We start from the raw sequence: 17,703 nt of genomic DNA on the forward strand, positions 1-17,703 counted from the left end.
TACCCGTGAGACTATCTCACATGAGACTCACTCAAGATTCTGAGTGAAATGTAAGAAAATATTAAACCTTTGACCAATGTAGAAGTGAATTAGACCTATATGTTTTTACCCTCAGGTTTACTAATAGCTAAAATAAGGTATTGTCGTAAATTTGTAATCCAATTTGAATCAGATTCAGCCTATTCTTGCCGGGAAATCTTGGGATTTTAATCATATTAGCTGATTACCAGTTTGGTAGAAATTATATGGTGCAAAGAAGGTTCAATCTCAACTCAACCAAATCAATATATGTTTCCACGATCTTCAAATCCCCCTTTTTACGTACTCTACACGCGGGTATTCATTTCCCCGAAATTGTGGATACAGGGCATTCTTTAAGCAGTCGAAAGAATGAAATTCTGGTGAGACTAACCCAAAAAATGTCACATCTTTCGCTCAAAGGAGAGGTTGATCATGCGAGAAAGATTTTTGATGAAATGAGGGTGAGGGATTTAGTTTCATGGAATGTGATGATCAGGTGCTATGCTGAGAATGGAATGGTTGAAAATGCGAGAGAGTTGTTCGATGCAATGCCTGAGAGGAGTTCATTTTCGTGGAACACAATGATCACGGCTTGTATGCTAGCAGAGAGAATTTACATGGCGTTGAAGCTATTTGTGGTAATGCCTGACAAAGATGTGGTGAGCTGGACGGCTGTGATTACTGGATTGTGCCGTTCTTCACTTGTCGATGATGCCTGGCGATTGTTTAAACAAATGCCTGATGCCCATTCCGTTTCTTGGTCTTGTATCGTGTCAGGTTTTCAGCAAAATGGCTTCGCGAATGAGAGCTTGATGGTGTTCAAAGAAATGTTGTTGGTAGGAATTCACCCAACTCCTCATTTGTTCTCAAGTGCGCTATCCGCTTGTGCCGATCTGGCAATGGTTTCAATGAGTGAGCAAATATACTGTCAGCTTCTCAGACGAGGCTTTCATGGCAACACAAATGTCGGGAACTCAGCTATTTCTATGTTTGTCAAAGTCGGAAGCATTCACCATGCAAGGGCTGTTTTTCTTGACTTAGACAAACCTGATCTTGTGTCGTGGAATGCTATGATCACTGGTTTTTCCCAGCATGGGTATGGGATTGAAGCAATGATGGCTTTCCATCAGATGCAAAAAGCTCAGTTTTATCCTGATAGTATTACCTATATGGGAGTTTTACACGGTTGTAGCCATTGCGGGTTTGTGGAGGAAGGGAGGCAGTATTTTCTCTCAATGAAAATGGATTCTGGGATTTTTCCGGGACCCGAACATTTTTCCACTATGGTAGACATGTACGCACGTGCTGGAAAACTTAAAGAAGCATATACAGTTATCATGGAGCTTCCTTTTGAGCCAACATCAATCTTTTGGAGGGCATTATTAAATGGATGTAGGATTTGGGGTGATTTTAAGTTGGGTGTCTTTGCAGCTGAGCAAATATTGAAACTTGAACGCTTCAATTCGAGTGCATGTTCAATGGTTATTAATATTATGGCTTTGGCTGGAAAATGGAAGGAGGTCGCAACAATGCGGCAACTTATGAAGGAAACAGAGGTTAAAAAGGAGTTGGGCTGTAGTTGGATTAATATGAGGGGGATAAATCATTTATTTACTACAGGGGACAAAGCACATCCAAAGGGAGATCAGATTTTCAAGATTGTTGAGTTATTGGCATATGATGGAGCTAGAGAACATTCGGAAACAAGGGGGTTTTTGGATATCGAAATATGTTAATGTTGTATATTCTTGTTAGTTGACATTACATCATAACCTTTTCCTAGAAATCTTTCTGAAAAGACGATCTTTGGCAATCTCAGAATTGATTTTGAGGAACTTTCATGTCATAAGAATGGAAGGAGAAATCCACTATAAGATAGTTAGACTCGACAGGGAACCAATTATGCATACCTGAAAAGTGATAACAAACAAAAACAGAGCAAATGAGAGAGCACACTTTTTTTTTCTGATATATGATGCATAAAAAATGTTAAATACATAAAAGAATGGAGAAAATGGGGGATCGTTCTTGGTCGTCCCTCTGTGGCTCGACACAAAAATAGGCTATTCTTTTGTCTTTAAACTCGAACAATGAACAACAATGAAGCAGAAGGAATCAAGAAGATGCCAAGCTTATAATTCTTGAGCAACTTCAATAGCAAGATCCTATGTAATGTTCTCTCCTGCATGGAAAGGTGCGCATATATTCCATCAGCACAAAATTTTATTTCATTTCAAGTTGTTTCTTTTGTTTTTTATTACGCTACCATCGTGTTTCTCTATTTCTTCAATACAGGACATTTTTTTAGTACAATGTGGGGGAGGGAGATCAAACATACATCTACGAGTTACATGGATGAGACCACTACCACTGGACTACAAAGCCCGGTCTCTCAAGACATGACATTATCCATCTCAAACATAGTTTGAAAATAAGCCTAAGTTACGAGGATGCCACCTTTTTGTTTCAGGGAAGATGACTATCCATTTACATGAAAAGAACTACATTTTGCATCATATTTGGAATATACAAGATTAGTAGATTGTGATTAGTACTTAGCACGCATTGGACTATGTGGTCTGGCTTTATTCGCCACATGGTTTATTTAGTCGAGCTCAGATTTGGCTCCATGAACATCGATCTGATGCTGCGATTTTTTAATCGAATTCGAATATGCCTTCTATGTGTGCTTGAATTCCAAAAGCCAAAGCAATTTATAACAACTATAGTCGTCATTATAATCTCCCAAGATGAAGCCACTAAGGCTAACTCCAACCGGGGGCTATTCTCTGAGCCAAGTTGTAGCACAACTCTGGCACAGTACTGTAGTACCGCCGATGCTTTCGTTCACATATAATTTTTCCCGGTTTTTGTTTTATTGTAATTATTATTTAGGGATATAATTTGAGATTCATTTTGATATTCATTATATTATTTTGTAAAATTTAATTTTGAATAATAGTTACTTTTATTATAAAGCTATTGTCTAATTGTTAAACTAATACTAAATTATTATTATATTAAATGTGTTATAAAAATTAATTGAAATAAATTTTAAAATAAATTAAATTAATTATTTGTGTTAATTAATTGTTTTAATTGAATCAATGACATAAAAAAAAATTAAGCACTAATTTAATGTATTATTGAAGAATATGAATATTCAAAAAAAATTATATTTGATGAAAACCTGCATTAAAATTTTAGAGTAGGTCTCATGTGAGACCGTCTCACGGATCATAATCTGTGAGACGGGTCAGCCCTATCCATATTCACAATAAAAAATAATACTTTTAGCATAAAAAGTAATACTTTTGCATGGGTGACCCAAATAAGAGATCCGTCTCACAGATACGACCCGTGAGACCGTCTCACACAAGTTTTTGCCAAAATTTTATAAATTAGTTGGAGTATAGCAATTTCACCCTTCTCTCACACAAGTTTTTGCCAAAATTTTATAAATTAGTTGGAGTATAGCAATTTCACCCTTCCAAGTTAGCTAGACCTTTTTGCACCCACTTACCATGCAAGTTTGATTGTGATTTCCGTCATCCCGGAAACCCTTAACCAGGAATTCCAAGCATTGATCCGATTATGGAAATGCCCGATAAAGTTTATTTATTGAATGAAAGTTTGAATTTAATATGTAGTGCCACCTAAATGATTCTTTTTGACAACTTTATTTCTTCTCTTCTTTTGACTTGTTGCCACAAAGGGGGAGACGTACATTTACTATTCCACAGTTCACTGTTTGTCCCATTGATCTGGAAAAAAGAAATATGAAAATAACCAATGAATGAGGGAGAAATATCTCTTCTACTGTTCACTGCAATCACTGTTCCTTTTGACCACCAAATAAAAAAGAACGTCAAAGATTATATAAATCTTTCTCAAGTAGAAAATATTAAGTGTCTTGAATTCGATCTCGAAGCTAAATTTTGCTCTCACCAATCAATTTTATGATACTAATATTTTGTTGATTTAATCTACAAATAAAAATATTATTTTCATAATAAATATGAAAAAAACCTACACAAGTAGACGAAGAGACAAAGCGGGAATCCCCGAAATCTATGTTTATATATATATATATATATATATATATTATAAAAGAGTGTGTGATTTTGATTTTGATTGAAAATAGAAGAATCTTGGTGACGAGGCTCTTTCGGTGGCTGTGGTCGACAAAAAAGTGGCCCACTGGTCTGGTGAATGACTCGACGTGAGCGTAAAAGTATATTTGCCATTGTCATAACTGTATTAACTGCCAGAACCAAATCCCACTTGGATTAGATGCCATCGATAATTAAGATTGGTGGACCCATCGAATCTTACGAGGTTTTGTTCTGATTAGGATCATTTATATACTCTTGTCGAGGTTTAAAAAAAAAACCTTTGGTGTGAAATTCGTAGAATACCTACCCTAAGAAATGATACGTTCTATTTGGTTCCAAATTTGTAGAATCCCTCCAACTATAACAAAAGCTAGTTGTATAAGCACCTATTGTATTTGTGTACACTTGTCTTAAGTATTTTTATTATCATATCGACCGGTTGTTTTACACATGTTTACATGACGTAATGGTTAAGATAAAATATATCTTCAACGAGAGAATAAATAAAAATCACATTCTCTAACACATTTTATTCGTAATATTTCCCAAAAAATTACTTTCCAAGCAACAAAAAGAATAAAATCAAACATAGACGTTTAGGGGTTCGATTGACGTTTAATAAAAGTTGAAGGGTTAAGAATGAATATGTGTAGAAATTCTGATTTCAAAAACAGAGGCTGCCATAGTCCCCTAACCTCCGCCCATTTTAGACGACATTCCTGCACAATGTAATAATAAGGTCGAAAAACCACACTACTTTTTCCATTTCTGAGTCCATTTGTCCCTACCAATTATTCAATTAAATTCCAAGACATTATGCTTTCAAAGAATGGAAATTTTCAAAAATATGTATTTTCTTTTTTTTTTTTTTGAAAAAAAAACAGTGGAATCATCATAGAATTCGAATAGATATTTACTTCAAGATATGACGAGTGCATAAGTCGTTGACTCTGGAGGGAATCATTTTTACTAATTTAATTTGAAAAATTAAGTTTTCTCACTTGAAAAGATTAATTCGAATTGCATGTCACATATGTTCATGACAGTGGGCAAACGAGGCGAGTTTAACACGAGGCTGGGTATTAACTCAGTCCATTGTCATCCCTAGATATAGTCACAAAACACGATATTTAATATCGCTTTATATTTTAATATATTTGAGTCACACTTTGCTAATAATTTGCATATATTTTAAGACATAGTTTGTAAAGACCACAAAAATTTGAAAAGAAGGCATTAAAATTTTGAATTTTTCAGATTTGATGTCCAAGTTTTCGAATTATGGAATAATTTTTTTTAATCATGAAATGAATTTTGCACCTGATTATCCGCTGATTATGAAATGATTGAAGAGTCCAGAATAACATGATTTCGTGCAAAATTAAAAGGAGCGCAGCACCTATAAATAAGCCATTCAAAAATCACAACACAATTTTCGAGATTTGCAAGCACAACACGCACATATTGTCGAGCAATGTAGATGAAGATAGTAGGCAAAGCAGAGTTTTCTCTAAGATCGAGTTTCAAACAACAATTTGTTTTTGAAAATTCTCTAAGTGGTCTTATATTTTCCATTTAAATATATGTGTTAAATCAATCGAGCATGCATTCTCCTTATATGTTTTGTATAAGAATTTCATTGAAGCACTGTTATGATTCATGTTTGATATGAAGAATAATTCTAGAATATGTTATGATATAAGTCCTACATTGTAGGCCAGTATAAAACCATTATAAGGTGCCAACACCGTAAATATAAAATCATTATATGTCATCACCCTCTTAGATGGGTAAAAATTAGAGACTTTTCAGTAAGCCATGAAAACAAGATAAAATATCAGTGCTATATGATTATGTTTTGTATAAAAATATGTGGTCATGGTATGTTATTTTTTGAAAATCATATGTATTTATTATATGTTGTGTTTGATCGACTCTCACTTGCTTAATATTTCCCAAAAGCTCAACTCTTATTGTTCTACATCAGATAAAAACGAATATCAGCTAGACAAAGAAGAACAAACTATATTTTGGGATTGGTAAAGATGATTATTTAAAAGTTTATGCACTGATTTTATTTTTGTTATTTTGATTTCATTAAAATTATAAAACACTTCAATTCTATTCCGTTTTTAGAATTCTCGTTGTAAAGATAAGTTAATTATGAATCATTTATAAGATAATTTGGTTTGGATTATTTTATACTATGATGTTTCTTCTTGTAGTTTTTTTTTTTAAAAAATTTTAATTGTCAAACAACGTTGACGTCGTCAATACGTCCCTTCAGGATAAGTGCAGGATTCTTTCATTAATGAGCTCATAATTATTTATCTTCGTCAAACCAAAATTTATTCGAAGGTGAAGACAAGAAAAGAAAAGATCTGGTAAAAAAAATCAAAACATATCTGATATTGTGCCACCTTTCTATGGCACAAAGGCTTCAACTTAACAGCATTATGTCTTGTAATTATGTAAGCCAAACCTTTTCCTGTTGTCTTTTACGTAATCCCCCATCAACAGAGAACCGTTGTTTGACCCGAATCTAAATGGATTTCATCAAAGATTTTGACCCAAACTTAGCTGTCGAAGGTGGTTTGTCTTTTTCCTTCAATCTCCAACTTTACTTTCTCGTTGAAATTTCAAATTTTGGCATCTTACATTAAAAAAGAAATGTTTGTTCATTTCCATTTAAAATTTTTAAGCATGTATATTATCGCAACTTATGTCCAAGAAAAAGTAAGGCTGAAGTTGCTATGAATTTGTGTGTGTATACATAAATGTTACTTATTTTTAAAATGACTTATTAAAAAAACTGTTAATTGATTATAATATCACTTATTTAAAATGACTTTTTATTATTATTAATTATAATTTATAATATCACAAATCTCTTCTGGTGATGAAAATAACCTTCTACTATGAGCCAACCAGTCAATAGTTACATGAGAACTCAAAAACCATAAGAAGCGAGACTATTAGCTATTTGATTGATACCACTATCGACGAATATAATCTGTGACAATATTCTAGTGGTTTAAACTTTGAAATATGAAAATAAAATCGGATGATGATTTATATATTTTTTGTGGTTTCTATCAAATTTTACCAATAAAATAATCGTATAGAGATTCAGAAGCACATGGTTCGAGAAAACTAGTGAGTATAAAAGAAAGACCATCCAATCCCAATGCTGCTGGAGAGGAAGCGCAGGAGTCGCCACCCATAACCATTTCCGGTCTCTGTCTCCATAGACGCAAATTATCATCAACTTTTTTAGCAATGAAATATACGCTAAACCCACTTATTGGGTGGATGTTATGTGTATTTCTGTAATCAAGATTCTTCTTTTATTCTAAGTTGTTACGCATATTAGTAGCAAGGGAAAAAAGGGACAGAATTTTATAGAAACCAAGAACCGAGAGAAATGGAGAGAGAGAACGAAGGAAAAGCATCGAAATTCAAGAGAGTTTGTGTCTTTTGTGGGAGTAGTCAAGGCAAGAAAACCAGCTATCGAGAATCCGCCATTGAGCTTGGCAAAGTTTTGGTATTACGCGTATTTCCATTTCTCTAATGTTGAGTGAGTTTATTCAACCATTTTTTGATTTAAGAAGGAATGGTTTCTAAAAAAATTAAAGGTCGAGTCTTTGGCAAGGAATTGTCCCGATGTTGCTTAAGATTGAAGGACATTTATATCTCTGCTTTTGAATGATTTCATGGGGTTTTGCATTTTGTGGTTCTTTTGTTTTGATACGTTGCTTATTGGTTTGATTCTTGTTTTGCCCTTTAATATTCTGGAATATTTTCAAGCTGTACATTTTGCGTGCAGATTTGGTGTTCGTCATCACTTCAAATTTTTTTTTTTTTGAATTTCATTGGTATTCTTTTAAAACACTTGGTAGTTTGCCTATTGAATATAAGAAATCTCTCCATTACGACCAGCTTGGCTACCTCAATGAGTTTTCTGAGCCTGATCCTGGATATGGAAGATTTCATCTTTGTCCATCATTATATTTTCTTGGTATGTATAAAGAATTTAAATCTTCTTAGTCTCTACATTAGCTTAATGTAGACTATGATTAAATCTTCTTAAGTGAAATTCAACTGTTCACTGGGAGATTGTGATAACTTTCACATGGTTAACTGACAAATATTAATGGTTAACCCCTGTGCAGACTTACACAAAAGTCTTCATTCTTGGAACTTTGGGCTAATCTGTTTTGACTGTATGTCAAGGTTTCTAGGAACATTGATTTGGTCTATGGAGGGGGCAGCATAGGCCTAATGGGATTGGTGTCACAAGCTGTTCATGATGGTGGTCGCCACGTAATCGGGTGACCTTTCTTTTTCCTTTTTCTTGTATTGTAATCATATTTATTGACTATTTGTCTTAAACAGATCAAAACGATAAAAGGGATTTCTGAATTATTAATGTAGTTTTAGTCGGTTTCTGTGATTGGTTTTGCTAATCCTTCACTAGAATTGACTTTTTTGTCTTGTTATTGTCTCCTCTGCAGCGTGATTCCCAAAACTCTCATGCCCCGAGAGGTATGTCTGCTAGGATTAAAAAAACTTGGCCCCGTTTCTTATCTAAACTAGCCATTTACCAAAGCTTTTATTAACCTTTGGTTTTACCATTCTATATTTACATCTTATTTGTTATTGTAGTTACTTGTTTTCAAAGTTCTTGATTTCTTTTAAGATTCTGCCTCAGGAAAATGTGACTGTTCTTTGATTTTTTCTATGTTGTTACTGTTCTTGATTTTTGGACCTTGGATCTGACAAAATGGAAGCGTCCTTGTGTCTTGGTTGGTCCTTGACAACCTTATCTTTAAAAGAGTACTTAGATTAGATCATTTAGGTGGCTGCTGTTTTTCACTACAATTCATGCATTTTTAGGACTTCAAATGTTTATCCTTGATTTTTCTTTTTCTGTTCACCCAACCTCGGTCTTGTACTTTTATTCCATTTAAAATGTATCCATGTTTTGTTCGTTCAACCCCTTTCTTGTACTTTTATTCCATTTAAAATGTATCTGTGATATAATTTTTTAATTCTTTTTATTTAATAAAATTGAACTTTATTAGCAACTTTGATGAAAAAAATCATTTCTTGATGGGAACGAGTTCTCTTTTGTAGTTAACTGGTGTAACAGTAGGGGAAGTGAAGGCAGTGGCAGATATGCACCAAAGGAAAGCTGAGATGGCTAGGCATTCAGATGCCTTTATTGCCTTACCAGGTTTAAATCTCCAAGTCAAAGATTCGAATTTTATTTTTATCATATAAATAAATAACGGCATACGAAATTGCTCTGAAAATTATGGAATCTGCCACCTCATTACAGTTAAAATAAACATTTGGATGGGTTTTTCCCTTAACGTTTAGGCTTTCAGGTGGCATTTGACAAATGGATCAGTCTATTATTTATTGATCACAATCTGTGAATTGTGTTGATGCATATAGGTGGTTATGGAACTTTGGAGGAACTACTTGAAGTGATAACGTGGGCTCAGCTGGGAATCCACGATAAACCGGTTCGTCAAAAATTAGACGAAATTAGTTGAGAATAGAGTTTGAATCTGACAGCCGTATGTGCCATTTGCAGGTAGGATTGCTGAATGTGGATGGATACTATAACTCATTGCTGTCATTCGTCGACAAAGCAGTAGAGGAAGGCTTCGTTAGTCCAAATGCTCGTCATATCATTGTGTCTGCACCAACTCCAAAGGAGCTGGTTAGAAGATTGGAGGTAACAATTGTTTTCTGCCGGAAGATTTTTTTATAGAATGTATCTTTGCTGTTATGATTGCTTAAATTTATGTCAATTGCAGGAGTACGTCCCTTGCCATGAAAGAGTTGCTTCAAAAGTGAGTTGGGAGATGGAGCAGCTCGGCTATATTTCGAGGTGAAAGAGCTCAATGGATTTGCAGCAAGAAGAGAGCCGATTCTAAGTCTTCAGATTCTTCCCATGTGGGGTTTAAATTTATCCGGAAATTCGATTGTCTTCCTAGCTATTTTGCCTTGCCCTTCACATTGAGATTAAACATAGTCTACTCTCTAAGTTGTAACTAGATGCTTTATGTAATTTAATTTTCATTTAATGGCAACTACTATATCATAATCCTCCTACATGAACAATAATGTTTTATGTCCAAATAAGTTATAAAACTATAATTTAATACGAAATTTGGGTGTAACCTGCACTATACCTGACTCGAGTTTAATGCAAAACATGAATTATTCAAGGGGACAAAACAAAGTGTAGTACAAGAAAAGAGGTAAACAAGGACCATTTCCATTTGCGTTGCAAATTTGTATCAACTAATTCTCTGTTTGTTTGCTGCTGAGAAATGAACTTTGAGCCACGGACAATATCGATCCCACCAAAGATAAGAAACAAAATAATATATATGTTGCACAGTTCTCCAAACGCAATGCTGATATCATTATATATGTCCCATGCAGTGGAGGAGCTGGGCTAAAATCTTAATATTTCCGAGCTCTGTTTTATTTTTTTACTTGAGCTATCTGGGCCATATATGATTTTTACTTGAGCTAAAATCTCGATGTAAAAGAATTTAAAATAGAAGAGCCCACCTGGGCTCATACATGTAGTTCCGCCCTTAGATAGAGGCGGAGCCATCCTTGGGTTAGGATGGGTTCCAGCCCCACCTATTTTGTTTGTTTAAAAAAATATTAGTTTTTGTTTTCTTTTTCAGCCTCATGTTTAAAAAATTAACATAGAATAACTCCATAAATCATATTTCATTCTCGTATATTAGTTAGTTTCGCAGATTTTGAACTTTTACAATTTGAGATAAAATTCGGCAACACTAAAATTATGTTGAGTATTTAGTTATGATTATCTGAATTGTGATAATATTGACTTACGATGTATATAAATTTCCGAGTTAAAATCTATTCTTGAATTTTGAGAAAAAATAATCAATTAATTGAAATATTTGAGGATTATTGATAATTATTCTTGTGCTTGTGTTGTGATGTGTTTTGTTAGAATAATAGAGTTTTTTTAATAATTATAAGGTTTGAAAAAAATTCTTTGTTGGAAATTTTTGAGATAATCGAATTTTTCTAGATAGGTAACTCAGAGAATGAAGAAAAACCAATAAAATTATTTTTTAACCAAAAGATCACACATCAACAAATAAAGAACATACATAGATTACAATATAGGGTGAGTAAGATATCGATTTCAACCAAAATAACCGATCGAACTGAATTAGTTTGAAAAAGCGATTCGGCTTATCCAGAAGATCGGTTTTAGTTTTCTACACTGTCGTTTGTTCGGTTCAATTTAATTTTTTAATATAAAACTTTTATTAACCAAAAATGCCGAACTTCTATAAAAAAAAAATTTAATATGATTAAATTTTATAATATTATTATAAAGATATAAATATTACAAAATTTATTATAAAAATTTATTAGGACAATATATTTATAAATAAAAATATATATTTTAAATAAAATTAAGATTTTTTTTTGATTCAATATTTTTATTACATTTTTAATTAAAATTTGATTTTTTTTTAAAAAAAGATAAAATAGTTTGATTGATTATGTTACAATTTTTTGGTTTGATTCGATTTTTCGGAAAAAAAAGTTCGAATAATTCGATTTCAGAAAATCGGTTTCGTATTAATCTAATAATCACACCCTTATCACTATCTAACACGGAGGCAGTGTCAACATCATGTTTTTTTGATATATATACATATATATATATATATATATATATATATATATGACTATAGGGGTGTATATATTAATACATATTTGTCAAACTTAAGATACTATTTTTTTAAAGAAAGATACTATTTAATTTATATTTATTTTTTTCTTCCAAACGTTGATGTGAGATTTGAATCTTGAAAAGATATTGTACAATATATATTTAAGGTAAACGAGAAATTTGAGGACACGTAACTTTTGACGAATGGAAAAGTTTCCTACGCACGATAGAATTTGAATTGGAATGGGAATCTAAATTTATGGGAAATATTTGCCTATAAATAGTCCCAATATCATGGGTTTCTTTGAACCATAATATTAGTATTGAGAGATTGAATCCTTCGTTAGAAGAAGGTCAGAATTACTAATTCTAATTTTTTATAAAATTTAGTGCTAAAAATTTTGAAGTTTGCTGTTATTGATTATTATTTTGAATATCTTCTGCAAGTAATATTATATTATCATAATTTGAGTTTCTTTTTGCTAAACTTCTTGCAATAGATCTATTGACTTGCAAAGCCTTTTTGTTTGTGTATTCATATTTATTTTGCATATATATAATGTATATTAGATAAGGATGATTGGATCTTTGTATTTATTTTTCCGTCAATAGATTTTAGAAAAAAAACTTGTATGAGACCGTCTCATTGGTCGTATTTTGTGAGACGAATATCTTATTTGAGTCATCCATGAAAAATTAATACTTTTTATGCTAAGAGTATTACTTTTTAATTTTTATTGTGAATATTGGTAGGGTTGACTCGTCTCACATATAAAGATTCGTGAGACTGTCTCACAAGATACCTACTCTAAATTTTAAACTTCAAAGTTTTTCAAGTTTCTTCATGTTAATTATTAGACAAAAACTTGTGTGAGACGGTCTCACGGGTCGTATTTTGTGACACTGATCTCTTAATTGGGTCATCCATGAAAAAATATTATTTTTTATGCTAAGAGTATTACTTTTTTATTGTGAATATCGGTTGGTTTGACCAATCTCACAGATGAAGATTCGTGAAACCGTGTCACAAAAAACCTACTCTAATGGTTATTAATTTTGGAATATTGTTAGTGCTCGATTTATATATTTATGAAATAGAGTTGGAAAAAGACATGCTTGATTTCGATATGAAACCCCGCCAATCATAGTTTTTTCTGGCTTATAAATTATTTTACTCGAATATTTTACTATTTTACTCGAACAGCATGTGATATTAGTAGTTTGAACTTGACTCCATTGGTGAACTTAATATTCTCCTGGGTACATCACAAAAAACATGATGTTTTGTTTATTGTACAATTTTAAGTTTTTTTAATTGTATCATCATCATCGATTCTAGTTTTTATAAAGCGGTAATCCAAGTCAAGTGTTCAATTTCCATGATTTGCAAGTTGTTGCAAATATCAGGGGGAAATTGTCGATGACAACCATGCATCAATGGAGGATTTCAAAGGTATTTGGATTGTTCTATCCAACTTGACTTTCATATCAATTATAGAATCGACATCTTGTCGTTATAATAAAAACTACTGATAATGATTGTATACGTAGAATCGACTTCTAGTCGTTATAATAAAAACTATTGATAATGATTGTACACGTAAAATATTTTTTAGTCACATGATCATAAAACATTAAGTTTGCTGATTTGACATGGGATTATCAGGAAGTATAGGTTTATCGTCCAAGACATTGGATCCAATTCAGACATTGATACACAATATCTCCCAAATTACTTTCCAGCACAACACCTCCTTAATTAGTTCCCAGCAAATTAGTCTCTTGTTGTGATTTAAGGTATGCGTTATCATGATCAATTTCTTACTCCCCGTGCCTCCCTTTTTAACCATTTTATGTTGCACTTTTTTACAAGTTCATAATTGTTTTATTTATATTAAAAATATTGTTTTATTTATATTAAAATTATTTTTTAAAAAAACTAATTAAGGCCCATACCATGATGACCCTTAAAACTCCGCTATCTTCCCCAACCATGTTCAAAATCTCTTTATTTGGGTAAAAAAAATTTAGATAGATGAAATGAAGCTCTTGAAAGTAAATATTTTAGAATAAGTTGTTAAAAACAGAACATTCACTATGAAACTTTGATCTTGAATTTAGACAAATGGCTTGGCTCAATTGAGATTGGAGGTCGAAAAGTTTCAGAGTGTGAAATTTTTTGCTAATTTTTTTTATCTATTATCTAAAAGGATGTGGATATTATAGAGTATATAGATTATATAATTGAAGCTTGAAAACGTGGATATATATGGTTAAGATAAATATTGGTTTAAGACTTCACATATGAGAAAATCGTTTAATTTAAATATATGATATTCATGTAACCGTCTTCGCAAGTAGCGATATGTAATATGATGATGATCTATAAAATCTTACATGAATATGTATCGATTGTTTTTGAGTTATATTGCATATATTTTATTTTTTTTACATGTATAATTTCTTACATCATGTACATTTAAAGTGTACTATTTCGTCGGTTCGGTTAACGATGGAATCAAATTTTATAAAACTGATAACTCTTTATTTTAAAACCAAACCAAACAAAACAAAAACCGATTAAAAATCGGCTGTCCATAACAAAAATATATTATGAATGTTACAAATATTATTTACACCTATATATAAAATTAAATCGGTTAATTTTTTTTTGTTAAATGCAAAAACCAAAATTGTTCAATTTAACCGATAATTTTGAAAATTAAAACCAAATTTCCCAATGAACCGAACTAAATTTCCAAATTAATTCAGTGTAATGGTCATTAATTCGGTTAAACTGAATCGACCCTCAACCTTCTGTAAAATTATGTCGAAGAGTCGCTTCAAATTTTACATGCATCATCTGTGACTGTAAAACGGTGCAGAGTCTGACATCGCTTTGGGTTTGTGAATAGTTAGGAATTTCAAGTTCCTTCAAGCTAAATGGCAGTGCAGAGTTCTATTCCGAAGAAACGATTACTGGATAATGACGGTTTTAGTAGCGAAGGTTTCCCTTCAAAGTTCAAGCGCAGCCCTAAGCCTTTTGCTGTTCGGAATTTCCCCAGAAACTGTGGCCCCCCGAAGCCTAATACTGGGATCCACTCACCAGTAAAATGCAGTTCGATGGTGGAGACTTCCCCGTCGAAATTTTCAGAGAAATCTAACCCATTAGTTTCTGGGACCAACGGAGGAAGAACTGAGGGGTTTAATAATATGGAGAAGCCGAAGATTTCAGATGGTATCGCTGAAGAAATGGGCGGCGAGAATCAGCAGAAACTTGGTTCTCTTGACCCGGTGTGGGAAAGTGCTTTAGAAAAAGTGGCAAAAGTTCTTGCTTTGGCCCTTGAGTATGTTGCTTTTGTGAATGGTGAGTGTTCGACTCCTAAAAATTTAACAGTGGCCAGAATTTTGTCTAAAGGTTTTGATGGACATAAGTTGGAAGAAAATTTTGGGGAAGGTGGTGCGGATGTGACTTTGAGAAGGGTTCAAGAAAAGGATAACACTGGACTAGAAATGAAGTGGGAGATGTTGGAGATGTTATTTACGGTTTATCTCCTCAAGATGTGAAATTGAAGAGATTTCGTGGCGATTTTGATCGAGAGGGCGGTGATGTGGTAGGATCTCAAAGAACTGAAATTACTGTTTTGGAGGATGATGATTCTTTTTCTGAAAAGAACGGAAGAAATTGTGGCGAAAATTGGCAGGAGTCTGAGTTTTTGGATTCGGATCAGTATGAAGTTGAAAAGGAACAAGAAGATGAATCCATGGAAAACTTTACAACAGATGAAAATCTTGCCTATGTCGAGTTTAAGGATACACGTAATGGTGAGCCTAAAAAACTGTATAACACATCAGGAATTAGGCAATTTGTGTATTGTGAAGCGTGATGGGCCCGAGGGATGTAAGGTGAGGGAAGCATTAATGAAGTTTGAAGAGCATTACGAGGCACTGAAGAAGGAGCAGAAACAGCGGAAAGCAGAGATGGGCGAAGGACAAAAATGTAAATCATATGCACACATTGAAGCAGCGGAGCGTGTCAAGGCCGAGGGAATGTGCATTTCTGTCCAGAACCCTTTTGGGCATATACCAGGCATTGAAATTGGCGACACTTTTCGATTCAGGGCTCAACTTGTTGTTGTTGGCCTACACCGCCAGATGGTGAGTGGAATAGGTTACGTGACCATTGGAGGTGAAAAGTTTGCTACCTGTGTCGTGGATTCAGGCCGTTACGAGAATGAGGCTAAAACAAATGATTCTTTGATATATTCGGGTCAAGGCGGGAATCCAAAGTTTGTCGAGAAAGCTGCTGATCAGAAGCTCACAAGGGGAAATCTTGCTATGGCGAATAGCATGGACATGGGATATCCGGTAAGAGTCATTCGTAAAAGAAAGAGTGGGATGAGATCTTATGGTTTTGCCAATTCTAATGACTCAAAGTATTTATTTGTATATGATGGACTTTATGCGGTAACTAAGTATTGGCAAGAAAGAGATCAAAATGGTAGTTTGGTGTTCAAATTTGAATTAATTAGAATGCCAGACCAACCGAGACCTCGTCAAACTGTTGCTAAGCCTGGAAAATTGTTACCTCGCAAAGAAATTTGTGTTACGAATGATGTATCCCAAGGACTGGAGACTCTTAAGATTCGGGCTATGAATGGAATAGACGATCTTAGGCCCCCACCTTTCTCATACATAAACAATATTATTTATCCGAATTGGTATAGGCGCGTGGAACCTATTGGTTGCAACTGCCTAAATGGTTGTTCGGATTCCCGTCAATGTTCATGTGTTGTAAGGAATGGAGGAGAGATTCCATTCAATGAAAAGGGTTCAATTGTTAGATCAAGAACCATAGTTTATGAGTGTGGCCCGAATTGCAAATGCCCGCCTTCATGTATGAATAGAGTCAGCCAACGTCCCCCTAGAATCCAGTTGGAGATTTTTAAGACCAAAGAAAGAGGGTGGGGAGTAAGAACACGAGACTACGTGACATCCGGTAGTTTCATATGCGAATATATCGGAGAGTTGCTACGAGACAAGGAAGCCGAACAAAGAATTGGCCATGACGAATACCTCTTTGATATTGGCGATGGTTATGACGAAGATGGAGAATCCAAAGGCCTTGATGGTTCAAGAAACATCGATGCATTTGCTATCGATGCTTGTAAGTTTGGGAACGTCAGTAGATTTATTAACCATAGTTGTTCTCCTAACATGTATGCTCAAGATGTTCTTTATGATCACCATGACAAGAAAATGCCACACGTAATGTTTTTTGCAACCAGGAACATCCCTGCTCTACGCGAGCTTACATATAATTACAATTATATGATAGATCGAGTTTGCGATGCAAACGGAGATATTAAAAAGAAGCATTGCTTTTGTGGTTCACGCAATTGCAATGGGAGAATGTATTAGGAAAAGGTTGCTTGGGAGTTGGGTCTATGTCTCTGTTTTTCTTAGAGAAATATTTGTCTTCATCGTACTAATATTTCTAGTTACTCGGCTATTTATGTGATGCTTTCTTGCTGCTGTATACAAGAATATGGGTGTTTCCGTTTTGCTTTGTTTATGTTAGGAATACCATCTCTTACTATTTATTAAGGTTGAGTAGGTTAGAGTAACTTTTTTGGTCTGTTTTTTAAAATACCTAAAATATCCTTCACCCACACTCTCTACATTACTAATTATATATATTAATAAAGTGTTAAAAAATAAAAACAAGTCACATGTAGTTTAGTGGATAAAGCCTATGTTTCTTAATCATGAGGTTGTAGGTTCAATTTTTGCTTGGGTCTTTTTTATTCTTTTTTA

At 33.6% G+C, this 17,703-nt stretch overlaps 2 protein-coding genes across 2 annotated transcripts; both read left to right on the forward strand.

Moving 5' to 3' along the window:
* Positions 1-7,325: 7,325 nt before the first annotated feature.
* On the forward strand, positions 7,326-10,235 carry LOC140822378 (cytokinin riboside 5'-monophosphate phosphoribohydrolase LOG3-like). The gene is made up of 7 exons (XM_073183134.1): positions 7,326-7,680; positions 8,370-8,467; positions 8,651-8,681; positions 9,273-9,372; positions 9,597-9,667; positions 9,739-9,882; positions 9,965-10,235. The coding sequence occupies exons 1-7, from the start codon at positions 7,561-7,563 to the stop codon at positions 10,040-10,042; spliced, it is 642 nt and encodes a 213-aa protein (XP_073039235.1). The 5' UTR covers positions 7,326-7,560; the 3' UTR covers positions 10,043-10,235.
* Positions 10,236-14,879: 4,644 nt separating this feature from the next.
* Positions 14,880-17,425, forward strand: LOC140822377 (histone-lysine N-methyltransferase, H3 lysine-9 specific SUVH5-like). The gene has a single exon (XM_073183133.1). The coding sequence runs from the start codon at positions 15,538-15,540 to the stop codon at positions 17,305-17,307; it is 1,770 nt and encodes a 589-aa protein (XP_073039234.1). The 5' UTR covers positions 14,880-15,537; the 3' UTR covers positions 17,308-17,425.
* The last annotated feature ends 278 nt before the right edge of the window (positions 17,426-17,703 follow it).

The sequence above is a fragment of the Primulina eburnea genome, unplaced genomic scaffold (genome assembly GCF_022965805.1).
Source record: "Primulina eburnea isolate SZY01 unplaced genomic scaffold, ASM2296580v1 ctg809, whole genome shotgun sequence".
NCBI lineage: Eukaryota > Viridiplantae > Streptophyta > Magnoliopsida > Lamiales > Gesneriaceae > Primulina > Primulina eburnea.